Genomic DNA, 23,866 nt, shown 5'->3' with positions numbered 1-23,866 from the left:
AGGATGGTCTCGATCTCCTGACCTCGTGATCCGCCCGTCTCGGCCTCCCAAAGTGCTGGGATTACAGGCTTGAGCCACCGCGCCCGGCCTAAAGAAAGTTCTATAACACTGTAGTAAAGCTAAATTTCATCCTCTAAATAAAATTCTGCGACAGGTAACTGTACAAAGGCGTCTTTTATTGTACATGAAGTGTCAAGTTATGCAAATCAGCGGGCTAAAGTCTTTTCTGAAATGTGGCTGCGTGTGCATTTTCGAAGTTACTTAAATTTGGCGGACGAAAGGATAGGAGTAAAGAGGCCTCAAACGCGAGCCGCGTGACGCGCAGGAGCCGGACCCCGCCGCACACCGAGCCCTTGGTCACAGCAAGGCGTGGGGCAGAGGCGACCCTGCGGCGGCCAGAGCGGGGCAGGCCCACGGAGCTGGGTTGCAGGGAGGAGAGCAAAGCCACCGGATGGGCTGCGGAGTCAGCAGAGACTTCAGACCCGATCGCTCTCCTCAGGGCGCCCCAGGGGGCAAGCTGGGGCAGGAGTCCCTTTAGCCGCCCAGACCAAATCTCGGAGGGTACCTGACTGCGGGGGGCCAGTCCACAGCCCCCTCCCGCCGCCCCGGCCGGAGAAGAGGCAGGTTCTGCGCAGAGCTGCCACCCTCGCCAGCGTCGCCAGCATCGCGTGCGTCTCAGGTGGCATCGGTCCGGGTCCAAGCAGCGAACTCCGTGCGGCGCCACCCGCCGCCACTTGGGGGCGCCCACGGACGCCGCAGACTCCGCCCCCGCCGGGCGGGGTGGAGCACTCCCAGTACCAGTCGCCCGCTGGGCCAGCTTCTCGTCTGTCAGACCAAGGTCACCCAGACTGGAAAGGTTCTTGCTGGGTTCGGGTGTCCATCCTTTCCTGTCTCCTTTTCTTCCTCCTTTCACTTAAATCCACTGAGTCTCTCGCCAAGTCAGTAATTTAGGTAATCCCGCCGCCCCTGGCGGAACCTTTGTGACGCCGGAACCGATGTGCCGTATGATGGCTGCGGTCGGAGGACTGTTGGTGAAGGACTAGCAGTTCTCTGTGGAGGGCCGGTCGATACAGTTCCGGTGGGAGAACGCCGCTGCGAGGTTTTCGGCTGTGGCTCCTGATATGCAGCGACAGAATTTTCGGCCCCCGACTCCGCCTTACCCTGGTTCGGGTGGAGGAGGTTGGGGTAGCGGAAGCAGCTTCCGGGGTACCCCGGGCGGGGGCGGACCACGGCCGCCCTCCCCTCGAGACGGTTACGGGAGTCCGCACCACACGCCGCCGTACGGGCCCCGGTCTAGGCCTTACGGGAGCAGTCATTCTCCGCGACACGGCGGCAGCTTCCCGGGGGGCCGGTTCGGGTCTCCGTCCCCTGGCGGCTACCCTGGCTCCTACTCCAGGTCCCCCGCGGGGTCCCAGCAGCAATTCGGCTACTCCCCAGGGCAGCAGCAGACCCACCCCCAGGTAATAATAGCCAGCGTTTGCCGAGCTCTTACTGTATGGCAGGCATGGTACTAATATTCCCTTTACGTGGATTATTTTGTTTAATCCTCTCTGAGGTACTATTGTTACCCCTATTTTGCATATGAGCGAACTGAGGCTTAGAGAAGTTGAGTAACTTTCGGAAGATTACCCTAAAGAGTGGCAGAGCCCTACGTTCTGTTTTCGAGCCCTCGTGCTTTTAACCAGTACACTGCCACCCATACACAGATTTTCCTAATTCTTCATTTCCTCCTGTTTGCCAAGGGCCTTGCCAGTTTGTTTCAGGAAATCGTTCTTTTTCTTTTTTTTTTAATCTTTCTTTCGAGCTACACTGGCTTCTGCTCCAACTTCCCTGGAGAGAAAATCGGTGGTAGGGGAAGTTTTTCATTCCTTTAGTGATAGTAAATACGAAAGACAGAGAAGTGTCTCTAGCATGTCTAGGATTTCTGTGGTTTACAACTTGCAACTACGTGGTTTTCCAACTTGGTGTATTCTACACCAACCCCCACCCCTTTGAGTCTGGAGCTAAGGAGTAAAGAAAATGTTCATGAGCTAGAAAGGTTCTGGAAACTTTAAAACTATAGTATTGTTTTCTCCTGAAAAAAACGAAAATTTCGAGGGAAAATTGAATATAATTATTTCATCACTGCTTGTATTACTGCAGAGCTACTACATTAGACACAAAAGTATTTGAGATGACAGTGGTCATGGAATTATAAATAAGTGAGAATAACAAGTTGCTTTAAGTACTTTTTTTTAAAAAAAAAGGAACACTTGATTAAAGGAAACATGGACTTTGTAATCGAACATGTTTAGGTTCAAGTCACAACTTTTAAGCAGCAATGTGATTCCCACTAACCTTTAGCTAAAGGAAGAAGTACCAATTATCTTTACTAAGTGTTTTTTTAACTGATTTTTTTTCTAAAGGGTTCTCCAAGGACATCTACACCATTTGGATCAGGGCGTGTTAGAGAAAAAAGAATGTCTAATGAGTTGGAAAATTATTTCAAGCCTTCAATGCTTGAAGATCCTTGGGCTGGCCTAGAACCAGTATCTGTAGTGGATATAAGCCAACAATACAGCAATACTCAAACATTCACAGGCAAAAAAGGAAGATACTTTTGTTAACATTTCTGAAATTCAACTGGAAGCTTCATGTGTCAGGAACATCTTGGACAAAACTTTAACTTGTGTTGATATAAATTTACCCAAAGATGATGACTTTGATTGGATGATTAGTAAGGTCTTTTTGTTATTTTTCATCGTATCAGGTATTGTTGATATTACAGAAAAAAAGTAGGATAATTTGCAACATTTAGCTCTGCAAGTACCTACCACATTTTAGAGATTTACAGTTTCCATATATTTAACATTCCTGGTTATATAATGGACATTTGTCTTTTAATGTTTTTTCAACGTTTTAAAATAAAACATTTTGTCTTCTAGCTATTGTGGTTTTGTGGTATGATAAAGAAGTAGACTTATTACAGTAATGCTTTGTAATCACTTAGCGTTCGTAGGTAAATGTTTTGCAAATTATTTTTGAAAATGAAATAGATAAACCATCCTTTGAGCTGTAGACAGCTCTGTGTTTGTTCATAAATAACAAGGATGAGAATAACAGAGTTCTGTTCATACTCATTGTATCTAATGCTTCTGTTAAAATGCATTAAAACTTGAAGCCCCAGAAACCCACTTAAGCATAACTTTATACTCATTTAACTGGAAAAGGCAAGAATAGACCATGCATAGCTAAATCAAAGTGTTCTATCTGAATTTTTCTATACCTCTTAGCATTATGGAGTTATTTTCTCCTGAGGCCAAAGAAGATAGCTACCAGCAGTCTCAATTCACTTCCATTGTAAAAAGAACATTTCTCATCTCCGTCAATCCAAGAGAAGACAAATTTGCCATACTTAGATCATATGTCTGTATTATTGAACCAATTAACTGTGGCCAAGGCCACAGTTAGCTTGAATCATGGACACATCACCATAATGAGACAGGGTTCTGTGACCTTGAGCACCACTGGGCCTACCTAGAGTAGAGAAGTGGTTTTCCAAATTAAAGGATACTATGTGTATATAACTATAGTTCTGGAGAGAAAAATATGGAAGAATTGTTACCCCAACTATTTTTTAAAAATCAAGTAGTTTTTGTTTGTTTTTTGAGATAGAGTCTCTGTCGCCCAGGCTGGAGTGCAGTGATGCAATCTTGGCTTACTGCAACCTCTGGCTCCTGAGTAGCTGGAACTACAGGCGCACGTCACCATGCCTGGCTAAGTTTTGTATATTTAGTGGAGACCATGTTTTGTTTTATTTTGTTTGTTTTGTTTTGAGACAGGGTCTCACTCTGTCGCCAAGGCCGGAGTGCAGTGGCACAATCTTGTCTCACTGCAACCTCCACCTCCCAGGTTCAAGCAATTCTCCCACCCCAACTTCCTGAGTAGATGGGAGTACAGGCGCGTGCCCAGCTAATTTTTGTGTTTTTAGTAGAGATGGAGTTTCACCATGTTGGCCAAACTGGTCTCGATTGAACTCCTGGTCTCAAGTGATCCTCCACCTTGGCTTCCCAAAGCGCTGGGATTTCAGGCATGAGCTCCCGCGCCCGGCCGAGAACATGTATTTTTAGTTTCACCATGTTGACCAGGCTGCTCTCAAGCTCCTGACCTCAAGGGATCCACCCATCTCAGCCTCCCAAAGTGCTGGGTTTACAGGCGTGAGCCACCGTGCCCGGCCAAAATCAAGTGTTCTAACATGTAATACAGACTCCTAGACATTTTGAAGTTACAAAATAGGAAGATAGAGCTATTAAAACTTTTGTTTCAACATTCCAGAAAGAAACATGTAAAAACAAAATAGTCACACCTCCTATTTGACCCATACCCACTTCTGTTTGTTCATTAGGTATTTCACAGAGACAAGAAAATAAGAATGGAAGGCTTTTAGATTAATAAAAGCTCCATGAAATCCAAGATTTTGGAAATTCTGTTTCTACAAGTTACTAGCTGGATGAATTCACTTCTCTATGCCTCGTTTTCCTCATATGTAAGATGAGGAAATTAATAGTGCCTGTGTCATAGAGGTGTTGTGTTGGAAGATTAAGTGAATTTATGTATGAAACTCTTAAGCCAGAGCCTGGCACATAGTAAGCACTCAATAAATGGTAGCTGTTACTTTCTTTCTCATTTACCCCCATTTCCTCAGTTTTTAGAATAGTGTCTGCAAGATAGTAGGTACTTAAGTAATGAATGGATATAGAAATTCTGATTGTAACTACTATATTGTTCTACCTACACCCTATATATAAAAGGGATAACTTAGTAATTTTTCCCCAGTATTTTAAAGAAAAAGTCCTTCTTCCCAATATTATGTCTTTCCAGATATGTCGAGGTCATGATGTATAATGGAAATTAAAATACTTTATTGAACTTTATAAGTAAGAAATGTTGTCTTTAGGAAATGACATTTGGAAATAATGTACTGAAGCATCTCTTAGATCATTGGGTTGTTAGTAAAGACGAAAACAGAAGTTAGGAAGGATTTTGTGCCAGTGTATTTATATCATATTTGGAAGACCTTCAAACTGTAACTCTTCTAATGGTCTAGGTACATTTTATTTCACTGTAAGTGTAACATAAAACAAAGGTAAAATTTCTTGCTAAAGCTTACCAACATCTACTTCCAGAGACCTGGCCTGAGTTTTCTAAGAGAAAAAATTTTGTCCTCACGAAAGGTGCATACACTGTAAGTAGTGTATTCAGTTATCAAAATTCTTGTTGCATTGGTCATTTGGTTTGTTACCGTTACGCTATTTTTATTTAGCTGAGTAAAACGAATTGATCATTCTTTAAAAGGAAAGGGATTGTTTTTTAATGTTCTAGGATACACATTTTACCTCCATAAAATGCTGAATAACTTTTAGAAAACTTACAAGTAAGTATACATCTTTAAAAATTCAGATGCTTAAAGGATGGGAGTGTAGTCTATAGTAGAGTCTTCAAACAATGGTCCACATACTCTTGGGAATATTAAACTTTCTTTTTTCTTTTTTTTTTTTTTGAGACGGAGTCTCACTCTGTCGCCCGGGCTGGAGTGCAGTGGCCGGATCTCAGCTCACTGCAAGCTCCGCCTCCCGGGTTTTTTTACGCCATTCTCCTGCCTCGGCCTCCTGAGTAGCTGGGACTACAGGCGCCCACCACCTCGCCCGGCTAGTTTTTTTTGTATTTTTTTAGTAGAGACGGGGTTTCACCATGTTAGCCAGGATGGTCTCGATCTCCTGACCTCGTGATCCGCCCGTCTTGGCCTCCCAAAGTGCTGGGATTACAGGCTTGAGCCACCGCGCCCGGCCGGGAATATTAAACCTTCTAAGGAATATGCAGGCATAAATAGCTGTAAAGGAATGTAAGTTCAGATCCCAGTGCCCATGTAAATTCTTTATTAAAATTGACCTACATGAAAACATATCCATGATCAAGGGATCATGCCCATTCTTTTTCCCTTCTGCCTTTTGGTAATCACTGTTCTCCCATTTTACAAAAGAAGCCTGTGGCAAGTTGTGTTTTCCAAAAACGACCCCAACAATATTTAAAGTCTCATACCCTTCTAGAACCTTGGCACTACCCTTATCAAGATGTGGAGTTATGTCCCTTCCCTTTGAACGTTAACAGACTTTTTTTTTTTTTTCAAAGAGTTAGGGGGTCTCCCTATAGGGGCCTCCCTGTATTACCCAGGCAGGTCTCTTAACTCTTAGGCTTAAGGGGTCCTCCAGCCTCGGCCTCCCAAAGTGTTGGAATTATAGGTGTGAGCCACCACGCCCAGCCCCTTAGCCAATTTCTGACTGCCATAATTAAGAGAATATGATGGAAGTTAATGTATTTTCATTGTGGGTGAAGTGTGGTGTTAAAAATGAGTTATAGGCCAGGCACCATGGCTCACACCTGCAATCCCAGCACTTTGGGAGCCCAGGTGGGCAGATCACTTGAGGTTAGGAGTTCGAGACCAGCCTGGCCAGTATGGTTAAAGCCTCGTCTGTACTAAAAATACAAAAGCTGGGCATGGTGGCACGCACCTGTAATCCCAGCTACTAGGGAGGCTGAGGCAGGAAAATCACTTGAACTCATGAGGCGGAAGTTGCAGTGAGCCGAGATAGTGCCACTGCACTCCAGCCTGGGTGACAGAGTGAGACTCCATCTCAAAAATAAATAAATAAATAAGTCAGATTGGCCTATGTGGAGATGTTCAGAATTCAGATGTATTATCAGGTTGGGAAATAGTGATGAAAGTGTTCAGTTACCTTGCCTTTTTGTTTCTGGACTATTCAAAAAATCATTTCTTCTGTGGGTGCATTGTGTGAAAGGAAAGCAAAGAACATGAGTTTAACGTGAAAGAAAAGATACCTTATTTTTAGACAAAAGGCAAATGGTAAGGCGCTTTGCCTCATCTATCTAAGAATTAAAATATTCAAGATTAGTATAAAAGCATGGTTAGTTTTGGTGAATCACCTGTGAAGCAAGCTCTGTATTTCCACCATTCTTTTTTTGAGATGGAGTCTTGTTCTGCCGCCCAGGCTGGAGTACAGTGGCACGATCTCAGTTCACTGCAACCTCTGACTCCCAAATTCAAGCGATTCTCCTGCCTCAGCCTCCCGAGTAGCTGGGACTACAGGTGCGTGCCACCACACCCGGCTAATTTTTTGTATTTTTAGTAGAGACAGGGTTTCACCGTGTTGCCAGGATGGTCTCAATCTCCTGACCTCATGATCTGCCCAGCCTCGGCCTCCCAAAGTGCTGGGATTACAGGCGTGAGCCACTGCACCCGGCCCTCCACCATTCTTGATAATGATAAAGAGCCTGATGAAGATATCTCAATTCCTGTCTCAGTAGCATAGTTTGCATGATTTCAAGGAGGAGGAAGTTAAAAGTTTCATGTTTACTCCTGACATACTAGCATTACATCTTCAAGTTAAAAACATATTTTAGAAGTAAGTTCATGAATGTATATTTTCTGAAACATTTTCAGATTCTTAAGAGAAACATTTTCATTAACCCTTGCCAGTACATTTATTCTTAGGTTCTATAAATCCTTATTAGTTGTTTCACGTAGGCCAAAGTCTCCTGCTAGTGTCACTCAACTATTTCTCTGTTTCGTTCATTCCTACCATATACTTAGGTTTAAGTTAACAGAAATATGTTGTAGTTTTTACTATAAATAAAACACATAATAGGCTGGTCGGAAGGTAGTGAGTTATCTCAATTGATTGTTCACAGTCACAGATCAAACTCCTTATTCTATTCCCCCCACTTCTCACTGCTGCGCTTGACTAGTCTGAAAAAAAAAATACATAGTAGTCATCAGCACACCTGATATAAACCCTGAACTTCATAATGACCTCTTTTTTTTTTTTTTTTATTTTCTTTTTTGTTTGAGACAGGAGTCTTGCTTGTGTTGCCAGGCTGGAGGCCAGGGTATGATCTCAGCTCACTGCAACCTCCGCCTCCTGGGTTCAAGCAGTTCTCCTGCCTTAGCCTCCCGAGTAGATGGGATTACAGGTGCAAGCCACCACGCCTGGCTAATTTTTGTATTTTTAGTAGAGATGGAGTTCCACCATGTTGGCCAGGCTGGTTTTGAACGCCTGACCTCAGGTGATCCGCCCGCCTCAGCCTCCCAAAGTCCTGGGCTTACACGGGTTAGCCAGTGTACCCAGCCTGAATTATCTCTTTTATTTTGCTCATAATTTCCATAATTTATCATCTAATTTAAGATGCCTTAAAATTCACTATTATTTTGTATGCCACTTAGTAAAAATACTGACGGTTAAGCAGTGACATGTCATTGATTATAAGATACATCTTAATTTCAGAGATGTTAAATATATGTCTTAGTTTCATAAAATACCGTACAATACTTTTTTTTTTGAGACCGGTCCTGCTATGTTGCCCAGGCTGGTCTCCAGCTCCTGCCTCAGCCTCCCAAGTAGCTGGGATTACATGTGTGTGACACTACACCCAGCTCATATACAATACTGTTTTTTATTTGTTTGTTTGTTTTTTGAGACAGAGTCTTGCCCTGTCACCCAGGCTGCAGTGCAGTGGTACGATCTCACCTCACTGCAACCTCCACTTCCCGGGTTCAAATGATTCTCCTGCCTAAGCCTCCTAGGTAACTGGGACAACAGGCGCGCACCACTGCGCCTGCCTAATTTTTTATATTTGGTAGAGACAGGGTTTCACCATATTGGCAAGGCTGGTCTCGAACTCCTGACCTTGTGATCTGCCCACCTTGACCTCCCAAAGTGCTGAGATTACAGGCATGAGCCACCGTTCCTGGCCTTCAGTACTCTTAAAAGCAGAATATATACTTAGATATAGATAGGTGTATAGAAGTAAATGTCTCCAAAAAGTAGTGTAGGACAATACATTTGAAAATCAGCTTTATTTAATTAGGGTTAACTCTTCTGAGATATTTATATTTGTTCAAATTCATTAAAAACGATAATTGAGGCCAGGCGCGGTGGCTCACGCCTGTAATCCCAGCATTTTGGGAGGCCGAGGCGGGCAGATCATGAGGTCAGGAGTTCGAGACCAGCCTGCCCAACGTGGTGAAACCCCCGTCTCTGCTAAAAATACAAAAATTAGACAGGCATGGTGGCACATGCCTGTATCCCAGCTACTTGGGAGGCTGAGGCAGGAGAGCTGCTTGAGCCCAGGAAGTGAAGGTTGCAGTGAGCCAGGATCTCACCACTGCACTCCAACCTGGGCAATACAGGGAGATCCTGTCTCAAAAAAGAAAGTTTTACGATTAAAAGATTGGCAACAATCTAAATGACCATCAATAGGAGAAAGAATAAATAAGTTGCATATTTGCACAGTATAACAAGATAGTTGATTAAATTAGAGCCATTTGATACAACATGAATAAATCTAAAATTGTGTACAAACAAAAGCCAAAGTAAAACTTACATTCTTTACATAAAATTTAAAAGTCTGCAAAACAATATGCTGTATTCTGTAGATGGTAAATATAAGGTCATAGTATAAATACAAATGAAGGTAACAAATACTTTTCATACAGTAATTATTTTGGGGTAGTAATTATTTTGGGGTAGTAATTATTTTGGGGTGGGTTTGGGGAGATACAAGCTTCAGATGGACTTGGATGTGTGAGTGGGTATGTATTTCAAGTCAACCAAATTGGGAAAATGTTAAAATGTATTAAACCTCGCCATAGAATACACATATATTTATTTTCTCTTCTTTGAAATATTTTGTAATAAAAAATTTATTCTGACCTCCTAATTCATACTGTGATGCCAGCATCACCCTAATACCAAAGTCAGACAAAAAACATTACAAGAAAGGAAAAATACGTACCAATATCTCATGACCATAGATGCAAAAGTTCTCAATAAAGTGTTACCAAATAGAATCCAATAATAAATAGAAAGAATTGTATTGGCCAGGTACGGTGGCTCACAGCTATAATCCCAGCAATTTCGGAAGCAAAGGTAGGAGAATCACTTGAGCCCAGGAGATGGAGACCAGCCTGGACAACAAAGTGAGACCTTGTCTCTACCAAAAAAAATCAAAAAATTAACTAGGCATGGTGGTCCACGCCTGTGGTCCCAGCTGGATAGGACCACATGAGAGGCTGAGGCAGAAGGATAGCTTGAGCCCAGGAGGTCAAGGCTGCAGTGAGCAGTGTTCACGCAACTGCACTCCACCCTGGGGACAGAGCAAGGCCCTGTCTCTAAAATCAGATAAAAATAATTATATACCATGACCAAGTGGTATTTACTGTAGATATTTAAGGCTTAGTCAACATCCAGAAATCAAAGTAATCCATCACATCAATAGACTAAAAAAGAAAAATCTCATTATCGTATGAATAGATGACGAAAAGCTTTTTTTAAGAAAATTTGAGACAGAGTCTCACTCTGTTGCCCAGGCTGGAGTGCAGTGACATGGTTTTGGCTCATGGCAATCCTCCCACCTCAGCCTCCAGATAACTGAGACTATAGTTGCACATCACCACACCTGAGTAATTTTAGTATTTTTTATAGAGGTGGGACTTGGCCATGTCACCCAGGCTTGTCTCAAACTCCTGGACTCAAGTTATCTGCCCACCTCAACTTCCCAAAGCGATGATGTTACAGGTGTGAGCCACGGTGCCCAGCCACAAAAAAGCACTTGACAAAATTCAGTACCCATTCACGACAAAAACTCTCAGCAAGCTAGGAACAGGAGGGAACTTTTTCAACTTGATTTTTTTTAATTTACAAAATTCTACAACTAACATCATTCTTACTGTTAAGAAATTAGATTCTTCCCACTAAGATCAGGAAAAAGGTCAGAATGTCCTCTCACCACTCCTATCAATATTGTACTGAGATGCTGGCTAATGCAATAAGACAAGGAAATAAAGAGTATAGAAATTGGGAAGGAAGAAATAAAACTATTCCCCAATAATAACATGATTGTCTATGCAGAAAATCACAGATAATTGGAAACGGAAAAATCTTCTGGAACTAATTAGTGATCACAGCAAGGTTGCAGGATACAAGACTAATACACAAAAGTAAATTGCTTTCTTACATACCAGTAAAAAACAATTGGAATTTGAAATTAACCTAATACCATTTACCTTAGCACCAAAAAATAAGAAATGCTTAAGTATAAGTCTAAGAAAATATGTGTACAACTTATATAGGGAAAACTACAGAACTGGTGAAAGAAAGAAAATCTAAGAAATTTAATGTATTCCATGCACATGAGTAGGAAGATTCAATATTGTCAAGATGTCAGTTCTTCTCAACTGGGTTTGTAGACTCAGCTCAGTGCCAGTCAAAATCCCAGCAAGTTATTTTGTGGGTATAGACAAATTGATCTAAAGTTTAATTGTAAAGGTAAAGGACTTAGAATAGGCAACACAGTATTGATTGAGTACAGAGCTGAGGGACCGACACTATCAGACTTCAATATTTATTATAAAGCTACAGTAACCAAGACAATGTGGTATTGGCAAAAGAAAAGACAACTAGATCAATGGAACAGAATAAAGAGACCAGAAACAGACCCACACAAATACAATTGTGTGACTCCCACAATTACAGATTGATCTTAGTCAAAGATCAATTGATTTTTGATCAAGGAGCAAAGTCAGTTCAACGGAGAAAGGATTGTCTTTTCAACAAATAGTGCTGGAACTACTGGACATCCATATGCAAAAAGTGAATCAAGACACAGATCGTACACCTTTCACAGAAACCATCAAATGGATCATACACCTAAATGTAAAACACAGAGCTATAAAAGAAGACAGCAGAAAAAACCTGTGTGAACTCGGGTTTGGCTATGCCTTTTTTAATTCTGTTTTTTGTATAAATTTAAGGGCCACAAGAGCAATTTTATTACATGGATATATTACATAGTGGTGAAGTCTAGGCTTTTAGCACCCGAGTAACGTACATCATATCCACTAAGTAATTTCTTATTCCTCAGCACCCTCCCACCCTTCCTACTCTCCAGTGTCTATTATTCCACACTCTATGTCCACATGCACCCATTGTTTAGTTTCCATTTACAAGTCAGAGCTTGTAGACCAAGCATGGTGGCTCACACCTGTTAATTCCAGCACTTTAGGAGGTCGAGGCAGGCAGATCGCTTGAGCCCAGGAGCTCAAGACCAACCTGGGTAACAAAGTGAGACCTCATTCTACAAAAAATACAAAAATTAGCCAGGTGTAGTGGTGCACGCGTTGGTCCCAGCTACTTGGGAGGCTGAGGCAGGAAGATTGTTTGAGCCTGGGAGGTCGAAGCTGCAGTAAGCCATGATCAAGCCCCTGTACTCTTGCCTGGGTGACAGAGTGAGACTCTGTCTCACAAAAATAAAATTAAAACCCAATGTAGAAGTGTAGTGTCACCAGATTTTTCAGGTTTTCAAAAGACTCCCCAAAATTTGGGCTTTTTTACTCAAAATCTCCCAATTTTAAACTAATTTTTTGTTACTGTTTAAACAATGTACGTCAAAAGCACATATCAGCTGAATCCCAACCCCAGATAACCAGTTTATGACCTTTGTTGTAAATGATTAACAGAATTGTGCACACATTGGTTTTTTTCTTTTTTTTTTTTTAATTTTTCTTTTTTTTTCTTGAGACGGAGTTTCACTCTTATTGTGCAGTCTGGAGTGCAATGGCATGATATCGGCTTACTGCAACTCTTCTCTCTCGGGTTCAAGTGGTTCTCCTGCCTCAGCCTCTCGAGTAGCTGGGATTACAGGCATGCGCCACCACGCATGGCTAATTTTTTTGTATTTTTAGTAGAGATGGGGTTTCTCCATGTTGGTCAGGCTGGTCTCAAACTCCCAACCTCAGGTGTTCCGGCCGACCAGCCTCGACCTCCCAAAGTGCTGGGATTACAGGCATGAGCCATGGCACCCAGCCTATTTTATTTTTTTGAGAGACAATCTCATTCTGTCACCCAGACAGCGGTTGAGTGGTGTGTGTCATCATAGCTCACTGCAGCCTCAAACTCCTGGGCTCAAGTAGTCCCCTCCTGAGACTCCACAGTAGCTGGAACTACAGGTGCATGTCACCACACCTGGCTGAGTTTTTAAAAATTGTGTTTATAGAGACAGGATCTTGTTATGTTACCCAGGTTGGTCTCAAACTCCTGGCCTCAAGCAAGTCTCCCATCTCAGCCCCCAGAGTGCTGGGATTACAGGCATAAGCCACTGCGCTCAGCCCAATGCTTTTTGTTTGGTTTTTTTTCTTTTTTGAGATGGAGTCTCACTGTGTCACCAGGCTGGAGTGCAGTGACACGATCTCGGCTCACTGCAACCTCCGACTCCCTGGTTCAAGCGACTCTCCTGCCTCAGCCTCCCGAGTAGCTGGGATTACCGGCACGGGCCACCATGGTCAGCTAATTTTTTTTTTTTTTTTTTTTTTTTGCATTTTTAGTAGAGACAAGGTTTCACCATGTTGGCCAGGGTGGTCTCAATCTCCTGATCCACCCGCCTTGGCCTCCCAAAGTGCTGAGATTATAGGCGTGAGCCACCGTGCCCAGCCATTTTATTCTTTAATAAACTTGTTGAACCGGCATCTTTCTAGAGTGGCAAAGGTGTTATTCTATGTATTTTTTGAGATGGTCTTGCTCTGTCACCCAGGCTGGAGTGGCACAATCACATAGTTCACTATAGCCTTGACCTCCCCAGTCCAAGAAATCCTCGTACCTCACTCAGCTGGGACCACAGTGGTACACCATCATGCCTGACTAGGTTTTAGTTGGTGGTGGTTTTTAGGTTTTTGCTTTCTTTTTTTTATTTTATTTTTTCATAGAGACAGGGTTTCCTTATGTTGTCCAGGCTGGTATCAAACTCCTGAGCTCAGTTGATCCATCTACCTCAGCAAAAGTTGCTTTTTAAGTTGGGATCAGGATTTATTAAGTAACTTACCTAAATATTCTCATGATATATAGATATAAAGGAATTCTCATTGTTGACTGACATACTACATATTAGGACTAGTTTTGTAATTCAACTGTGTTTATTGGGAATGGGTGACCATGATGCTTTTTTCTGAAACATAATTAAGATCACTACATGACCCCATGGAATATATGAGCAGACTCCTGTGGAGTCATAATATTATATTATGAATCCTGAATTTAAACCAATAACAGATTACATCTCAGACATTGGTTCTATGCTGTAATTTAAAATTCATAACCAGAAAATGAGGTGGACAACAAATTCAAGACTCTCGGGAAACAAAGTAAAAACAGTTTGTGTATTGCTAGAATTGTCTATCAAGAGTCATGTTTTCGTGTCTTATTTTATTTTTTTATTTTTTTTTTTTGAGAAAGAGTCTCATTCTTGTCACCCAGGCTGGAGTGCAGTGGCACGATCTAGGCTCACTGCAGCCTCCGCCTCCAAGGTTCAAGCGATTGTCTTAGCCTCCCAAGTAGCTGGGATTACAGGCACCCGCCACTACACCTGCCTTATTTTTGTAGTTTTAGTAGAGATGGGGTTTCACTATGTTGGCCTTCTGGTCTCGAACTCCTGACCTCAAGTGATCCGCCCGCATTGGTCTCCCAAAGTGCTGGGATTACAGGCGTGAGCCACCGCACCCGGCTGTTTTCATGCCTTTTAATCTTCCCTGAAAATTTCTGTATACTGCCATGAGCAAAGTGTTTGTCACTTTCAGCTATATGGCATTTATTCAAAACAAAAACAACTTTAGGGTCTCAGTGTATGACGAGTTCATAAAGTTAAGTAACTAATTGAACAAGGCAAATTAAAAGAACTTGGGCTTCAATTTTTTTTGTTTAAGAATCAAACAGTTTTCTCTTTATCACAGACACTTCCTTAACTGCAGTTCAGCTTGATGTTTGCTATTTCTGGTAACAAGAGTAATATATGCTCCTATTAAAAATTTCAAATAATTCAGAAATGTGTAGAGCAGAATGTGAAAATCTCTTGTAATCCCAATCCAGTTAACTGATTAATCTTTCCAAAGTTTTTTGTTGTTGTTGTTTTTGTTTGTTTTTTTTGAGATGGAGTCTTGCTCTGTCACCCAGGCTGGAGTGCAGTGGTGGGATCTTGGCTCACTGCAATCTCTGCCTCTCAGATCAAACGATCCTCCCGCCTTGTAGTTGGGATTACAAGTGTGCGCAACCATACCCAGCTAATTTTTGTATTTTTAGTAGAGACGGGCGGTTCCCCATGTTGCCCAGGCTGGTCTCAAACTCCCGACATAAAGTAATTCGCCTGCCTCAGCCTCCCGAAGTACTAGGATTACAGGTGTGAGCCACTGCACCCTGCCTCCAAAGATTTTTATATGCACCAACAAATACATGTTTTTGATGGTTTCATACTAATTCACGGTTTTGCATTACCTCACTATAGTTAGCGATTTATGTCTTAGTCTAGATTCCGTCAAGTTGTAAGATTCAGACTTAAATGGCCTCATAGAACAAACATACTTTATTTTAAAAGTCCAGGGCCTGGCTGGGTAAAGGAGTGTAATTAATGCTCAGTGTAAGTAATGTCAGTCCTTGGCTGTGCTCTTTTGTTCTACTCTTTCCTGTCTTGGTCCTGTTTTGCGGCAGCCTCTCACCTTGTGATGACAATAAGATTAATACAACTCTTCTTATCAACCCCCCAGTGGAAGGGAGAGATTCTGGCTTTTTTTTTTCAAGCAGAGTCTTACTGTGTGGCTCAGGCTGGGGTACAGTAGCGCAATCATAGCTCACTGCAGCCTCAACCTGGCAGGCTTCTTAACAGTTTCACAAGAGTCTTGTAATTGTACAAGATTTGCTCTGATTAAATCATGTGTCCATCCCTGAATCTGTAACTGTGACCAAGAAGATGTGATGTTGCTCAGCAGGTCAAGTCTAGGTCAGTTGCTATCCATAGAAGCAGAGGTGAAATTAGTGTCCCTCTAAATCACAAAGACTGAGAATAAGGGAATGCACAGTTTCCCAGTAGAAAATAGAATGTTGTTGAGAAAAAAAAAAAGTCAATACTGAGTAAGAAAAGACATTCTTTCTTTTTTTTTTTTTTTTTTGTTGAGACGAAGGCTTTCTCTGTCACCAGGCTGGAGTACAATGGCATGATCTCGGCTCACTGCAACCTCTGCCTCCCAGGTTAAAGCAATTCTCCTGCCTCAGCCCCCCTTGTAGCTGGGACTACAGGCGCACGCCACCTTGCCCAACTAATTTTTGCATTTTTAGTAGAGATTGGGTTTCACCATGTTGGCCAGGATGGTCTCAATCTCTTGACCTCATGATCCGCCCACCTCGGCCTCCCACAGTGCTGTGATTACAGGCATGAGCCACCACACCTGGCCAGAAAAGACATTCTGTGTGTCCTGACAGCCCAGTTTCCATACACAAACCTTTTGCTATACATACACTATTTTGGTTTTTGTTTGTATGGTTTTCTTTTTTTCTTCTTATTTTGAAAACAGGGTCTTGCTCTCACTCAGCCTGGAGTGCAGTGGCACCATCATGGCTCACTGCAGCCTTGACCTCCTGGGCTCAAGTGATCCTTCCATCTCAGCGTCCTGAGTAGCTGGGTCTATAGGTGTGCACCACCATGCCTGACTAATTTTTTTGCTGTATTATTTTTTGTAGCGACAGTATCTCACTATGTTGCTCAGACTGGTCTCGAACTCCTGGGTTCAAGCCATCCTCCTGCCTTGGCCTCCCAGTGTGCTGGGATTACAGACATGAGCCACCAGGCCCAGCCTTGTAGTTTTGTTTTGTTTTTATATTATATGTTTACTGTTAAATTTATAGAAGAGTTGCAAAGATAGTACAGAGTTCCCATATAGCCTTCACACAAGTTTCCCTGGTGCTAACATCTTACATAATCATAGAACATGTGTTAAAACTAAGAATACTAAAAAAATTACAGACTTCATCTGGCTTTCATTGCTTTTTCCAATAATTATCCTTTTCTGTTCCAAGATCCAATCCAGGATTCCACACTGTATTTAGCATTTCTGTTTACTTTCTTTTTTTTTTTTTTTTTTTTTTTTGAGACGGAGTCTCGCTCTGTCACCCAGGCTGGAGTGCTGTGGCCAGATCTCAGCTCACTGCAAGCTCCGCCTCCCGGGTTCACGCCATTCTCCTGCCTCAGCCTCCCGGGTAGCTGGGACTACAGGCGCCGCTACGTCGCCCTGCTAGTTTTTTTTTTTTGTAGTTTTTAGTAGAGACGGGGTTTCACCGTGTTAGCCAGGATGGTCTCGATCTCCTGACCTCGTGATCCGCCCGTCTCGGCCTCCCAAAGTGCTGGGATTACAGGCTTGAGCCATCGCGCCCGGCCTACTTTCTTAAAAATAGTCACACCCGAGCTAATGTAACTGTCTAACCTACGTGATAAAACACACCTCCTCAGGGAGATAGCTGAAAGTCTCATTATTATTCCCACTGAGGGTCAAAAACCCATGGATGATTTGTATTTCTTTTCAGGTCTAGATACAATACAGCTTCTCATGGCAAATGATTGCCAAATTACACTTAACTGACTCCAGCTCTGTCAACATGCAATGGTAAAAATAAAACATAGTGGCCGGGCACAGTGGCTCACGCCTGTAATCCCAGAACTTTGGGAGGCTGAGGCGGGAGGATCATGAGGTCAGGAGTTCAAGACCAGCTTGGCCAACATGGTGAAACCCCGTCTTTACTAAAGATACAAAAATTAGCCGGGTGTGGTGGTGTGCTCCTGTAGTTCCAGCTACTCGGGAGACCAAGGCAGGAGAATTGCTTGAACTCAGGACCCAGAGGTTTCAGTGAGCTGAGATTGCGCCACTGCACTCCAGCCTGGGCGACAGAACAGGACTCCATCTCAAACTGAAAAAACAAAAAACAAAACCATGGTAACCACAATTGGAAAAAAAGAAAAGACAAACTTCCCTTAGGAAAGGAGAGAAATGAAAACATACAGTGGTCACTGGTTGCCATCATACACGTATAACATCCCCTAATTGAAAGAAATAGCAAAAACTCACGATCTTGGCAGCAAAGTGAACTTTTTTTCTTTTTTGGGGAGGGCACGGAGCCTTGCTGTATCACCCAGACTGGAATGCAGTGGTATGAACTCAGCTCATTGCAACCTCCACCTCCCAGGTTCAAGTGATTTTCATGCCTCAGCCTCCCGAGTAGCTGGGATTACAGGCACCCACCGCCGTGCCGGCTATTTTTTGTTTGTTTGTTTGTTTGTTTTTGTATTTTTAGTAGAGACAGTGTTTCGCCATGTTGGCCAGGCTGGTCTTGAACTCCTGACCTCAGGTGATCCTCTCACCTTGGCCTCCCAAAGTGCTGGGATTACAAACATGAGCCACCGTGCCCGGACTGTTTTTTTTCTTTTTTTGAGATGGGATTTCACCACGTTGGCCAGGCTGGTCTCAAACTCCAGGCCTCAAGTGATAGGCCCGCCTTGGCCTCCCAAAGTGCTGGAATTACAGGCATGAACCACCACACTCAGCCCATATACAGATTTAATTTGTATTTTTTCATTAAAGACTAAGCTTGTATACTGTGCCAGGCACAGTACTTGATGCTAGAAGCAGAGAAAATCAAAACAAACAAAGCTATGGCCCTCATGAACCTTATATGAGGGAAAAAATGAGGCAGGAGAGAGCGGTGAGCTGGTGTGTTCTTTGTTTGGCAAGCAGGGATTTTCTAGGAGTCCAGATAGTTTTTCCATAGCAGCGGGGCAGAAGTTAGTGAAATGGAAATGGTTGCAAAAGGTAGAAGTGATGTAGTAGGAGTTATGGGATTTCTTTCTATTTATGGACATGGTCACTTTCATAACAGTACATGTACCATGTTATCACCATGGAATGTAAATTCAGGTTACACAAGAGAATTTCACAAGTATAATAGCATTCCATAGTATATAAAAGTTTGTGTGCAGGGCACGGTGACTCACGCCTATAATCCCAGCACTTTGGGAGGCCAAGGCAGGCAGATCACCTGAGGTCAGGAATTTGAGACCAACCTGGCCAAAGTGTTGAAACCCCATCTCTACTAAAAAATAACAAAAATTAGCCGGGCATGGTGCTGGGCACCTCTGATCCCAGCTACTGTGGAGGCTGAGGTAGGATAATCACTTGAACCTGGGAAGTGGAGGTTGCATTGAGCCGAGATTGTGCCACTGCACTCCAACCTGGGAGACAGAGTGAAACTAAAAAAAAAAACAAAAAAAATTCTGTATACTTTCTGGCCAAATGAGTTTGCTTATAAGTCATTAATTCCATTATAGGTAATTTGTTTAGTGGTTACAGTTTTTATGGAGAAAATAAGCAACATACACATTTTAATAGTGTTCATTTATTTTTGTGTGAGCTCTTAAAATACACATCTCTTCCTTTCCTTTTTTTTTTTTTTTTTGGAGACAGAGTCTCATTCTGTCACCCAGGCTGGAATGCAGTGGCATGGTGTAGGCTCACTGCAACCTCCACTTTTCTGGTTCAAGCGATTCTCATGCCTCAGCCTCCTGAGTAGCTGGGACTAATTTTTTGTATTTTTGGTAGAGACAGGGTTTCACCATGTTGCCCAGGGCAGTCTCAAACTCCTGAGCTCAGGTAATCCGCCCGCCTTGGCCTCCCAAAGTGCTAGGATTTCAGGTATGAGCCACAGTGCCCAACCAAAATACATATTTCTATTTCAAGATAACATTTAAAAATTATTCTAATGTAACAGCAGCAAAAATATAATTCTGCAATTACAAAAGAACTAAACTAGAATCCATCAGTTATTCTCATGTTTACAATTGTGATTCTTTAATACTACTACTATACAGCTCTATTGTAAGCTTTTGAGGTTGGGTTTAAACACACACACATAGATACTGTCAGTTGTGGGGGGCTTTACAAGTTATATTCCATGCACTTTGTGGACAGAGTTCTAAAAGAGCCAGCGAGTCCACAAGACAGGCAGGAAAAAGTTAAATTAACTGGGCAAATAAGACTCTTCTATAACATTCAAAACGTGAGATTCTGCAGCAAACTGGGAGTACTTCAGGGTTGGCTTACTATCTTCTTTAGAACTGATTTCATCTTAACAGTTTAACAAGGTGGACATTTCAACACTCTGAAGTGTATTTAGGTGACATGTATCTTTTATGTTAACTCTACTTCCTTTAATGACCTACTAGTAAATTTAGTCACTAGTAATTCAATCACCAGGCAAATCAAGCCTGCAAGAAAGGAAGCCAATATTCAAAATGCTGTTACCATCTTAACCCACTTAGTTTATTTTCAACATTAATATGTAACTTCAATAATGAGATGTCTAACTAAAGCAAGCTCCTCCAACAAGATCAAGACAGCATCTCTTCTTCTATGGCTTAGTTTTTGCCTAGAATTCCCGATAGCCCATACCAACCCAGCCATTGCTCCTACAACAAAGCCTTGGGCTCCCACACACATGTGGATCAGATGATGGAACATTTTAGTATTTCCCTTCCTCTTCAATTTGTGTAATCCGTATGCAACAATTGCTATAAAACCTGCCATTCCAATGGGGGTGAATGGTGCCTCTGTAGCTTTTGAGTAAGTTTGGATCCCTGATCTTCATCGTACGAAGAAAAGGAAACATCTGTGTCTGTCGACATAGTGATCGCTCGAAGAATCTACCTAGAGCGAGAAAACCTCTCACATGCCAACTGACTTCTCTCTTCTATTTATTTATCTATTTGTGAAATAAGAACCTCCAGCTAGACTCCAAACCCAGTGGTACATGGGAGAGAAAACAGTCATCACTGGAGAAAGCTACAGGGCAATCAGTGTCCTCAGGGAAGAGCCAGGTTTCAGTCAAAGCAAGAAGGCCAAGGGAACACTTAGAGAAAAGCTATCTATATAATTTCTCCAAATGAAACCGTACCTTAACACACTTAGTATGGTAATCTAAAGTCAAAATTATTGTTACTAGAGACAGAGTCTCACTCTGTCACTCAGGCTGGAGTGCAGTGGCGCCATTTCAGCTCACTGCAGACTCCATCTCTCAGGTTCAAGTGATTCTCCTGCCTCAGCCTCCCGAGTAGCAGGGATTACAGGTGCCCACACCACACCTGGCTAATTTTTGTATTTTTAGTAGAGACAGGGTTTCATCATGTTGGCCAGGCTGGACTTGAACTCCTGACTTCAAGTGATCCACCCACCTCAGCCTCCCAAAGTGCTGGGATTACAGGTTTGAGCCACTGTGCCCAGCCAAAATTAGTTTCTCTTAGACATTGCAGAATCTTTTTTGCATGTAATATTAATTGGTGAGGAGTTGGATGCCAGTCTGATTCTTTCTTTTGTAGAGAGTCTTGTTTTGTTATTTTCTCAATATAAATAAATCTAAAGTTCCAATAAAATCTAAAATTCTGAAATTTTACTTTGATGTATTCCAAGTTTGAAACCTTTGTCATGTATCTTGCTTGGTATTCCATAGGCCTCTTAAATTAGAAGACTCATGTCTCCTTTAACTCTGGAAATTTTTCTTTTAGTATTTCTTTGTGTATTTCTTCCTCCAAATTATCTGTGTTTTCTCCTTTTGGAACCCCTGTAGGATGGATAATGGGATATCTGGATCTATTCATTTCTCAATTTGCCTTTATACTTTTTAAAAATTTTTAGTGGTTAATTTTAAGGAGGATCATCCCTAGCATCTCTCAACTTGATATTTAGGCTAATTTGCTCTTTTTTGAAATAGAGTCTCACTCTATTGCCCAGGCTGGAATGCAGTGGGGCAATCTTGGCTGACTGCAGTCTCTGCCTTCTAGGTTCAAGTGATTCTCCTGCTTCAACCTCCCAAGTAGCTGGGACTACAGGCGCGCACTGCTAGGCCTGGCTATTTTTTTATATTTTTAGTAGAAATGGGGTTTCACCATGTTGGCCAGGCTGGTCTCAAACTCCTGACCTCTGGTGATCTGCCCACCTTGGCCTCCCAAAGTGCTGAGATTACAGGTGAGAGCCACCACAGCCAGCCTGATTTAGTGTTTTAAAAGTGGGATTATTCCCCCAATAAAATGGGAGACATAATAGGAGATAAGATGGAGAAAAAGAGATAAATGTTATGAGGCTTCTCTCAGAACTATAGAATTATGAATCATTGCTTCCTACACAAGGCTGTTGTTTCAAAGTGCTTCAAGGCCTTATACCATTAAATAGAAGGTCAGATCGATGAATAAGTTACAAAAATGAAGCATGGAATGGAAAATCTATTCATCAGAATAGATTTCATCAGAAAAAAAATTTGAGGCAGGGGGCAGAGTCTCATTCTGTTGCCCAGGCTGAAGTGCAGTAGCACGGCTATGGTTCTCTGCAGCCTCAACTTCCTGGGCTCAAGCAATCTTCCCACCTCAGCCTCATGAGTATCTGGGACTACAGGCATGCTTCACCATGACTGGCTAATTTTAAATGTTATTTTGGAGAGATGGGGTCTTGCTGTTTTGCCAGGGCTGGTCTCAAACTCCTTGGCTCAAGTGATTCTCCCACCTTGGCTTCCCAAAGTGCTGGGACTGGCCAGGCGTGGGGGCTCACGCCTGTCATCCCAGTGCTTTGGGAAGCCAAGGGGGTAGGATCACATGAGCTCAGGAGTTTGATCAGCCTGGGCAACAAAGTGAGACCCTGGAAAAAAAAATTAGCCAGGCATGGCGCCACACACCTGGGGTGTGTGGCACTCCTCTACAAGGGAGGCTGAAGCAGAAGGGCCACCTGAGTGCAGGAAGTTGAGGCCACAGTGAGCCATGTTTGTGCCACTGCACTCCAGCCCAGGTGCCCAAGAAAAAAAGAAAAGAAAAAGTGTTGGCGGTGAAACTCCATCTCTACTAAAATACAAAAATTTAGCCAGGCGTGGTGGCAGGCGCCTGTAGTCCCAGCTACTGGAGAGGCTGAGGCAGAATGGCGTGAACGTGGGAGGCGGAGCTTGTAGTGAGCCGAGATCGCGCGACTGCACTCCAACCTGGACGACAGAGTGAGACTCCCTCGAAAAGAAAAGAAAAGTGTTGGGATTACAGGCCTGAGCCACCACGCCAGGCCTTAGATTTTTGTTTTCTTTTTTGAGACAGGGTCTTGCTCTCTTGCCCAGGCTGGAGTGTAATGATGCAGCCACAGCTGCAGCCTGCAACCCTTGGCCTCAAGAGATCCTTTCACCTCAGACTCCCAAAGTGCTGGGGTTATAGGCCTGAGTTACCACATCCAGTCTGGTCAGAAATGTTATAGAAGAAAGGCAGAGGAGTGATCCAATTTGTGTCCTTTTAAGAATTAACACAGTTAAAATTATAACAAAAATTTTAACTACAAATTCAACAGATTTATCTTCATAGCTTTCACAATCGTTATTAAAAATCAGGTACCAACCAAACTTTTTTCTCCACTATAGAGTTCTCCCTACCACCCCCATTTTAATTGGAGTCTCTGTAAGTTGTCTTTTGCTGCATCTGTTATACCGGCATGAAAAAGGACTTCCTGAATTTACTGGCCCTGAGCTTGGAATTTTCCTGGAGTTTTTCACCATGTGGTAGTTCCAATGTTTTTGGTTATTTTCTCTACTCTCATTTCTCCATCTGTTACAGTGTGGATATGTGTCCCCAGCCCCAAAGTCTCACATTGAAATGTAATCCCCAGTGTTGGAGGTGGGGTCTGGTGGGAGGTGACTGGATCGTGGTGGTGGATTTCTCATGAATGCTCTAGCACCATTTCCCTTGGTACTGTTCTCATGGTAGTGAGTTCTCATGAGATCTGGTCATTTATATCAGCATGCAAGAAGGGTTGTTAATTTTTGGGTGATGGAATGGTTATGGATTTACTATATGTATTCTCTCAAAATTCATGTTGAAGCCCAGTGTGACTGTATTTGGGGGAAAAAAAATTAAGGTTAAATGAGGCCATGAAGGT

The 23,866-nt window shown here is 42.6% G+C and overlaps 2 protein-coding genes and 1 pseudogene across 3 annotated transcripts in view; 1 reads left to right on the top strand and 2 right to left on the bottom strand.

The window, feature by feature from the left end:
• Positions 1 to 712, bottom strand: part of SUGCT (succinyl-CoA:glutarate-CoA transferase) — a 732,347-nt gene extending 731,635 nt beyond the window's left edge. For both annotated transcript variants that reach the window (XM_017867385.1, XM_017867383.1), the window contains exon 1: positions 566 to 712. In XM_017867385.1, coding sequence (XP_017722874.1) covers positions 566 to 686 — 121 coding nt within the window. In that variant the 5' untranslated portion in view covers positions 687 to 712. The remainder of the gene's footprint in view (positions 1 to 565) is intronic.
• Positions 713 to 784: 72 nt separating this feature from the next.
• Positions 785 to 2,923, top strand: MPLKIP (M-phase specific PLK1 interacting protein). The gene is made up of 2 exons (XM_017867386.1): positions 785 to 1,460; positions 2,406 to 2,923. Exons 1-2 carry the CDS (start codon positions 1,122 to 1,124, stop codon positions 2,604 to 2,606), a joined length of 540 nt encoding a protein of 179 aa, XP_017722875.1. The 5' UTR covers positions 785 to 1,121; the 3' UTR covers positions 2,607 to 2,923.
• A 17,401-nt stretch (positions 2,924 to 20,324) lies between these two features.
• Positions 20,325 to 20,890, bottom strand: LOC108526562 (HIG1 domain family member 1A, mitochondrial pseudogene; annotated as a pseudogene).
• Between the last annotated feature and the right edge of the window lie 2,976 nt (positions 20,891 to 23,866).

Source organism: Rhinopithecus bieti, unplaced genomic scaffold (assembly GCF_001698545.2).
Source record: "Rhinopithecus bieti isolate Rb0 unplaced genomic scaffold, ASM169854v2 scaffold_2439, whole genome shotgun sequence".
NCBI classification, from domain to species: Eukaryota; Metazoa; Chordata; class Mammalia; order Primates; family Cercopithecidae; genus Rhinopithecus; species Rhinopithecus bieti.
This window is presented reverse-complemented; position numbering and strand designations above follow the sequence as displayed.

Excerpts from the sequence above, each read along its gene's own strand:
- MPLKIP (XM_017867386.1), top strand. The coding sequence starts at position 1,122 with ATGCAGCGACAGAATTTTCGGCCCCCGACTCCGCCTTACCCTGGTTCG. Across the intron at positions 1,461-2,405 it reads AGCAGCAGACCCACCCCCAG|GGTTCTCCAAGGACATCTAC; the intron begins GTAATAATAGCC and ends TTTTTTCTAAAG.